An 8,654-nucleotide genomic window follows, 5' to 3' on the forward strand; every position below is an offset into this window, starting at 1 on the left:
TTCAAGCACTCAACTCTCTAGTCGTTGACTGTACTTTTTTGTCGATACATTTTTCTTATACCGTGGATGAAAGGTATATAGCTTGACCTGTTACAGTTGTGATGTAACTTAATATCGAGGCATGCTGGAGTTTGTGACGACATTGCAAATTGCAATGGGTTGATATATGTCCAAGGCTTAAATTGCTTTAGAAATGGAACATCTGGACTGGGATGCAAATCAGCTGAGGTCTAAATTGCTACATGTACTTTTCTCTGTCCCGAATTAGATGTCGTAAATTTATCTAGATTTGTATGTATCTATAGTTCTATACACACTAAAACGGATTGTGCTTCGGTGACTTTGTCAGCCCACAAAGTCACTGACTTTATGCCACTTACAAGTGGGGCCATGTGGGATCCACATAATGAAGGGTTCCACTTGACCCCACTTGTAAGTGACACAAAGTCAGTGACTTTGTGGGCTGATAAAGTCACTGAAGCTCCATCCCACTAAAACATGTCTAGTTATATGGATAACTACACAAATCTGCCACAAGTAACTCGGGAGTCGGGACAGAGGGAGTACATGGTCTGACGAGTTATTTCGAAGTTCCGTTCTGGGCAGGTACAACAACTTCAATGGTAGGAGCCGTCGTTGATTCCCTCTTGGCCTTCTTCTTCAGGGTCTCAACTAAACCTGCCAAGCAAGCGTCAGTGTCCTCCTTGAGGTAATATGCCACTTCAGATGGCGGCATATCGGCGTCCCTCTTCCTCTTATTGCTCTTGGGCATGAGGTTATGTGCCACGTCAGCGGGCGACGTGTCGGTATCGTCGAGCAGCCGCTTGATCTCGTCGAACAGCTCGTGATCTCTTACTCTGAGGTAATTGTTGGCGAGTACCTTGAAGGCACCGAACCTGCAGTAGGACATCTCGATGTGCATGTCCATCCTCCCCCGGCGTGTCAGCGCCTGGTCGAGCATGTCGACGCGGTTGGTGGTGAAGACAATGACCCGCTCGCCGCCACTCGCCGACCACAGCCCGTCCACAAAGCTTAGCAGGCCGGAGAGCGTTACCTTGCTTCCGTCGTCTTTGTTGGGGTCCAGCGGGAGGTGGTCGCAGCAGCTGCTGCTGCCGGACTTCTTGTCGGCGACCTTGCGGTTTCCGGCGAGGTCAACCTCGATGGCGTCGATATCCTCGATGACGATGATGGACCTGCCTTTGGTCTCGATGAAGAGCTTCCGGAGCTCGGAGTTGTTCTTGACGGACGTGAGGTCGAGGTCGTAGACGTCGTACTTGAGCTTGTTGGCCATGGCCGAGATCAGCGTTGACTTGCCCGTGCCCGGCGGGCCGTAAAGCAGGTACCCACGCTTCCACGCCTTGCCCACGTCTGAGTAGTATTGCTTGCCGTCCATGAAGGCCTCGAGGTCGTCGATGATCTCCTCCTTCTGGACAGGGTCCATGGCTAGCTTGTCGAAGGTCGCCGGGTGCTCGAACGGCACGTGGCACCAGGTGCTCCTGTTTCCCTGCCGGTGGTTCGTGAACAGCCGTCTCTGCCTGGTCATGTTGGCGATGAGCTCGTGGCCCTTGGCCAGTGCTCGTGGCAGGTAGGTGTTGAGCACGAACTGGCGGTGGCGCTTGTGGAACACTGCCCGGAAGAGCCGGGGCTCCGTGTCGGCGGCGAAGAAGCTGAAGACGGGGCTCGGGCTCCGGTAGCTGGGGCCCTTGTTGGTAGCGTACCACCAGATGCGCGCGCCGTCGGAGTCGTCCGTGACCTGCACTTCGTCGTCCAGGGTGACCTCCGGCAGCACGCCGTCGTTACCGAGCTCGGCCTTGAGCCTGCGGGCGCCGTGAGCGCACTTGTCTGTGAGGTAGGCGGAGATGTCGTCGAAGAGCTCGTTCCGGCGGAACTGCTCGTCGCTTTGCTCGGAGATGGTGAGATGGACGTAGGGGTTGAAGTAGGCGGCGACGAGCGGCGTCCACTTAGTGATGAAGTGCCTCACCTCGTCGTGGATTCGGTCCGGCATCCGGGAGCACAGCAAGGTGAAGACGGTCATGGCCGTGCCAACCCCAACCCACTTGTCAACCGTGGTTGCCATGTTTTGTAAGATGAACTAAACCTTTAGGTAGGTTAAATGGCCGTGAAAGTGTTGGGGTTCACACTCGATTTATGTAGCAACCGTAGAGAGGAAGCGCACGCATCGTCGTTGTACACATTACAGTTGACGTTGACGACAACACGGATGGTTTCGTGGAAGCACAGAGGATATGTCGTCGGAAGCTCGATTGTTGCTGTCCAAGATGATGACACTGACGAGTCTAGATAGGTGCACATACTGAAAACTATGTATACCCAAATTATTTGTATAAGGCGATTTGAGAGACATGGCTGACAGTCGGCGTGGGCTGCTGCTGCCGCCAGCATATATGGCGATAAATTGGGATGCCCACCACGTGACAGATAATCCTCACTCTTTCTCTTTTGTATGTTTTGATCTTTATTTTCTTCCCTTAAAACTCCAAATTCTTAAAAGTTAAAAATTTTAAATTTTGGAAATCCAAAGTTCGATATTTTAAATTTGAAATTCAGAAATATGAAACTCATAAAAGATTTCAAATTTAATGAAAGTAAAAAAACAAAAGTTTGCAGTTTTGAAAGATTTGACAATGTCTTTTTTTCAAAAGTTGGTGATGTTTTTATTAGCAAACCTAGCATAAAAAGAAGGAAAGTTTAGCTTAATAAAAGAGGAAAAACAACCATCTATGAAAGTGGCCGCTAGATACCTTCCCAAAATTTGTATATGTAAATTAAGGGATTTGCTAGTTCTCAACTAGCTGTTTATTTGATTGATTAATTAGTTGTTGATTCTAACCAACCAAGCGTATCATGTCCTGTACGAACCAGCTATTGTAGGCTTTATTTTATTGAACGACTACGTGCACTCGGCTAAACCTTTCCTTCACTCCTGGATGTTTATTCGTTTGAACATGGGCTTGTCAGTTTTCTTTTTTGGTTGCTCTTGCATTATCGTTGCTAGTTACTTGGGCAATACGGACAAGTTTTATTTTCCATGAATTGAACTATGCTTGTACCTATATTTTCCCGTTAAAAGGCCATGAGGCCGCGTAGAGGAGGGAGTAGGCGGTTAAAACTTTTATGTTGGGTGATGACCCACAAATATAGGGGGTGTATCGTAGTACTTTCGATAAATAAGAGTGTCGAACCCAACGAGGAGCAGAAGGTGTTGACAAGCAGTTTCGATGAAGAATTCACTGTAAATGCTCATAGACAAGTATTCAGGGGGTTTTGATATAGCAGATAAATAAAGTACAAGTAAGTAAAATGCGAGAGTAATAATTGCAGCGAGTGGCCCAATCCTTTTTAGCACAAAGAACAAGCCGGTTTGTTTACTTATAATGACCAAACGTTCTTGAGGACACACGGGAATTTAGTCTAGTGCTTTCGCTTCATATAGTTGATTAACCTTCATTGTTTTGATAAGTGTTGTGTGGGTGAACCTATGCTAATGCACCGCCCTTTCTAGGAGTAATACATACTTGTGATTATATCCCTTGCAAGCATCCGCAACTACAAGAAAGTAATTAAGATAAATCTAACCACAGCCTTAAACTCTGAGATCCTGCTATCCCTCCTGCATCGATATACCAACGGGGGTTCATGTTGTTGTCACTCCGGCAACCCCATAATTAGCAAATTAATACAAGATGTATTCCCCTAGGCCCATAAAGGTGAAGTATCATATAGTCGACGTTCACATGACACCACTAGAAGAATAACACCACAACTTAAATAACAAACCATTGAATATTACTCAATCATAATTCACTACTAACATTTAGACTTCACCCATGTCCTGAAGAACTAAACGAACTACTCACGAGACATCATATGGAACATGATCAGAGGTGATATGATGATGAATAACAATCTGAACATAAACCTTGGTTCAATAGTTTCACTCAGTAGCATCAATAACAAGGAGTAATCAATACTAGGAGAATTTCTCCTATCAAACAATCAAGATTCAACCCTAGATGTTACAGCGGTGACGAGGTGCTGCGGTGGAGATGACGTTGACGGTGGTGGAGATGATGGTGATAATGATCCCAATGAAGTCCAGCTCGATGGCGGTGATGATGGCGTCGATTTCCCCCTCCGGGAGGGAATTTCCCCGGCAGATTTCAGCCTGCCGGAGAGCTCTTTTCTCTCTGGTGTTTTCCGCCCCGCAGAGGCGGCTGTGACTCCTCGCGATTATTTTCTGGAGCTTAGGTTTTCGGGACGAAAAAGTACGCGAAGGAGAGGCGGCCGAAGGGGGCCGTGGGCCCCCTCCCCACAAGGCGGCGCGGCCAAGGTAGGGCCCGCGCTAGCCTATGGGGGGCCCATGGCGGCCCTCCTCGGCTCCTCCTTTTGGCTGGCTTCATCTTCGGGAAAAATAAGATCTTCCGTGTAATTTCCGTCAATTGTTGATCTCCAGAATATTGCATTCCGATGGTGCTTTTTCCAGCAGAATCCTGACTCCGGTGAATGATCCTCCAATAATCATGAAACATGCAAAATAGATGAAATAACATAAGTATCACCTCTAAATATGAAATATATCGATGAATAACAGTAAATTATGATATAAAATAGTGATGCAAAATATACGTATCAACTCCCCCCAAGCTTAGACTTCGCTTGTCCCCAAGCGAAACTGAACTCGGTAAACAAGACCACATGTTTATAGAGTGAAGAGTCGATAAATAAAATACGGACAAGAAGCATCATATTAATTCACACAAAGCATTCTAGTGAACAACTTCCTCATATAATTCAACTTGAAACAAGTAAAAGGAAATCACAAATAAAGGTGCATAGGAAATCATAATTGGTGATGGCAAACTTCGTTCTTGGTTAGAGAACAGTTAACAGATTGTACTTATCTATCGAGCTACGCTCTTATATTAAAGCTTATAGCAAAACTTGCATACTCAATCATAATAATCTCCTCATAATCATTGATAACCTTCAAAGCTATATTCATTCAGATAAAACTTGTACTAAACAAGGAAGAATAAAAGGCATGATTAAGTAGATCACAATATAAATGGTTTGATCACAACAACTCAATTGCTTGCTTAAGATAGAGGGAAATAGGTTTACCGACTCAAAATAAAGTAAAAGACAGGCCCTTCGCAGAGGGAAGCAGGGATTAAATCATGTGCTAGAGCTTTTTCAGTTTTGAAATCATATAGAGAGCATAAAAGTAAAGTTTGAGAGGTGTTTGTTGTTGTCAATGAATGGTAGTGGGTACTCTAACCCCCTTGCCAAACAGACTTCCAAAGAGCGGCTCCCATGAAGGACGTTATCTCTACCAGCAAGGTAGATCATCCCCCTTCTCTTTTGTTTACACATGTACTTTAGTTTATTTAAGGATGACACTCCTCCCAACCTTTGCTTTCTCAAGCCATGTCTAACCGAATCCTCGGGTGCCTTCCAACATTTCTCATACCATGGAGGAGTGTCTATTGCAAAATTAAGTTGCTTACTGATGAATCAGAGCAAAACATGTAAAGAGAATTATTAATGAAAGTTGATTAATTGGGGCTGGGAACCCCGTTGCCAGCTCTTTTTGCAAAATTAAAGGATAAGCGGATGAAGCCACTAGTCCATTGGTGAAAATCCGCCCAACCAAATTGAAAGATAAAACACCACATACTTCCTCATGAGCTATAAAACATTAACACAAATAAGAGGTAATAGCTTTTGAATTGTTTAAAGGTAGCACATGAAGTATTTACTTGGAATGGCAGGGCAATACCACATAGTAGGTAGTTATGGTGGACACTAATGGCATAGGTTTGGGTTAAAGGTTTGGATGCACGAGAAGCATTCCCTCTCAGTACAGGTTTTTGGCTAGCAAGGTTGATTAGCAAGCATAAGAGTTGAGGGAAAAAACAAATATACATGTGATAGAAACAATCATGCATCTTTCTTGTAAGCACAAACAATTTTAACTTCAGAATACTAAGCTAGGAGCTAACAAGAAAGAAAGATAATGAAATAACATATCTACATGTATTTCTTCTTTTCTACTTAAACTCAAAGTGTTGTTGCTATTGACCAATGCTAAGTTTGCCAAAACCAAATAGATTTACTCAATGCTCCCAAAGTGATACCAATACTAACTTCAAGATCAATCATATAATAGAGATTGCAAACTAAAATAAGATGTGCAATATGTAAATGATAGAACTTCTCATTAATATTCCATAACGATAACTCACACCAAGGGATACATAGCAACTAAAAGAGAGATACTTCCAAACTGCAACACATCTCATATGATAACTTCCCTACTCATGATATGACACTACTTGATAATAAAAAGGTAAAAGATAGTTATGATGTGATACCGCGGCACCCCCCCCCCCCCCAAGCTTGGAACAAACCAAGGGGGTGCCAATACCAATGATGAATTACTCCTTCGGCGGTGGTGAATTCTTCCCATCATCAGACTTCCAAGGAAGAGGCTCTCCATCAAAAAAACGACATCTTGGTCTTGGGAATCCTGAAACTAGCAGCATAGCTTATGTGTTTAAACCTGTTTTCATACTCACAATTTTGATTCTGAACTTCATAGAGTTGAGCTTGGAGTTTGTTGGTAGTGTCGTGAAGCGAGAGGATATCGTCCCACAGCCTTGCAGTCTCCTTCTTATGTCCATCAATAAGTTCAGACACAATTTTTTGGAAGATGTCCACTTCACGCTCAGCCATCTTCTTGTAATTGAAAACCTCTTGTTCTAATTTTTCCATCATGTCCTCCAGACTTCCTTCTCCTTTAGGACCTCGGATATCTTCAATCTTCAACTCTCCATCTACGAGCAGCAATTCCTTCGGGTGCATCTTCAGCTCGTTTATGTATGGGTTGACGACGTCCTCAAAGAAGCTGTCCTTCGGAGTCCCCGACGAAGACATGCTGGCTCTAGATCCGAAGCAGATCCTGGCAAAAAACAGCTCGAAACAAAACACGACGAGAAAACGATATACGGACCTCCAGGGGTCCGGGGGATTATATAGCAGGAATTTTCACTACGGAAGAAAAGTACCAGGTCGAACCAGAGTCGGAGAGGGACACCGAGGGGGCGTCCTCATAGGGCGGCGCGGCCAGGCTGGGGCCCACGCCGGCCTATGGGGGCACGCCCTTGTGCGTCTCCTCCACTCCGTTTCGATCTCGTATTTTTTCATATTTTCCAAAAATAGCATAAACATTGTTCGGAAAGTTAAACGCGGACTTTTTATTACCAGTACTGTTACCTATTCAAAGTCGAACCCTGCAGAGCTGTCTATTTGGCCTTTGATGAAAGCCTCCGGTGTCACCACTCGAATAATATCAACATCTTCATTATAAGAATCACCAGAGATATAATGCTTGAGTCTTTGTCCATTCACCACTTGTGTGGCATCACCTTGCAGAGAACTAATTTTAATTGCCCCTGAACGATACACCTCCACAATGACATATGGTCCTTCCCATTTTGAGAGTAATTTCCCTGCAAAAAATCTGAGACGAGACCGATACAATAGGACTTTATCTCCAACATTAAATTCTCTTTTGATAATTCTTCTATCATGCCATTTCTTAACTTTCTCTTTAAAGAGTTTAGCATTTTCATAAGCTTCACTTCTCCATTCATCTAGAGAACTCAATTGTAGCAATCTCTTCTTACCGACAAGTTTTGGATCTTTATTTAATTCTCTCACAACCCAATAAGCTTTGTGCTCTAGTTCTAAAGGTAAATGACAAGCTTTCCCATAAACCATCTTATAAGGTGACATACCCATGGGATTTTTATAAGCAGTTCTATAAGCCCATAGTGCTTCCTTCAATTTACTAGCCCAGTTCTTTCTAGATTTATTAACAGTCTTTTGCAAGATAGATTTAATCTCTCTATTTGATAATTCTACTTGTTGTAACACCCCAAATTTCAATAAAAAGAAAGTTAGAGAATTCCAGAGAGCAAAATTTCAAACAAACAAAAACTTTTTAAATTGCATATAGTACCATGCATAGGACTTGTGCATTTGATTGATGTGCCATGATGATGGTTATTACTTGTATGTGATATGCTCTAAAACCCTAATGTGATCATATTAAGATCACCAACCAAATAAATCAAAGAGGAAGAAAATCCATTAAGTGAAAAACCCTAAAAACCCTCACATATGCCATATGGCATTTTTATAAATTTTGACCCTAGACCAATTTGGTCTTCACCATTAGTTGAATAATGTTATTAAACACTTATTACAACTTTTGTTATCAAAGAATCACAATTCAAATAATTTTCAAATGCAAAACTAGCTCACATATGATAATGGTCAAAACTGAAATTTATAGTCTGATCACTATTTTGAGCCATTGCCATTCAATTTTCTCAAACTAAATCTTGCTAACTCTTTGCACCATTTCAAAGTCAACATCAAGGTGAACAACTTTTGTAAAGATCACCATGCCAAAATCATATTTGATCATGAGCAATGCTCATCCAAAGTCTCAACTTTTTTAACATATGCAACATTCTCCACTTAGCCAATTTTGGCAAATTCTTGAATTCTAAAATTCCACCACCACCTCTACTCATCTCTGGTCAAATACAACTTATCTAAACCCA

At 43.0% G+C, this 8,654-nt stretch overlaps 1 protein-coding gene across 1 annotated transcript; it reads right to left on the reverse strand.

Moving 5' to 3' along the window:
- Positions 1 to 492: 492 nt before the first annotated feature.
- On the reverse strand, positions 493 to 2,115 carry LOC139832817 (AAA-ATPase At3g28580-like). Its single transcript, XM_071822752.1, has one exon. The coding sequence runs from the start codon at positions 2,075 to 2,077 to the stop codon at positions 581 to 583; it is 1,497 nt and encodes a 498-aa protein (XP_071678853.1). The 5' UTR covers positions 2,078 to 2,115; the 3' UTR covers positions 493 to 580.
- Positions 2,116 to 8,654: the final 6,539 nt, after the last annotated feature.

This window comes from Lolium perenne, chromosome 6 (assembly GCF_019359855.2).
Source record: "Lolium perenne isolate Kyuss_39 chromosome 6, Kyuss_2.0, whole genome shotgun sequence".
In the NCBI taxonomy this organism is placed as follows: Eukaryota; Viridiplantae; Streptophyta; class Magnoliopsida; order Poales; family Poaceae; genus Lolium; species Lolium perenne.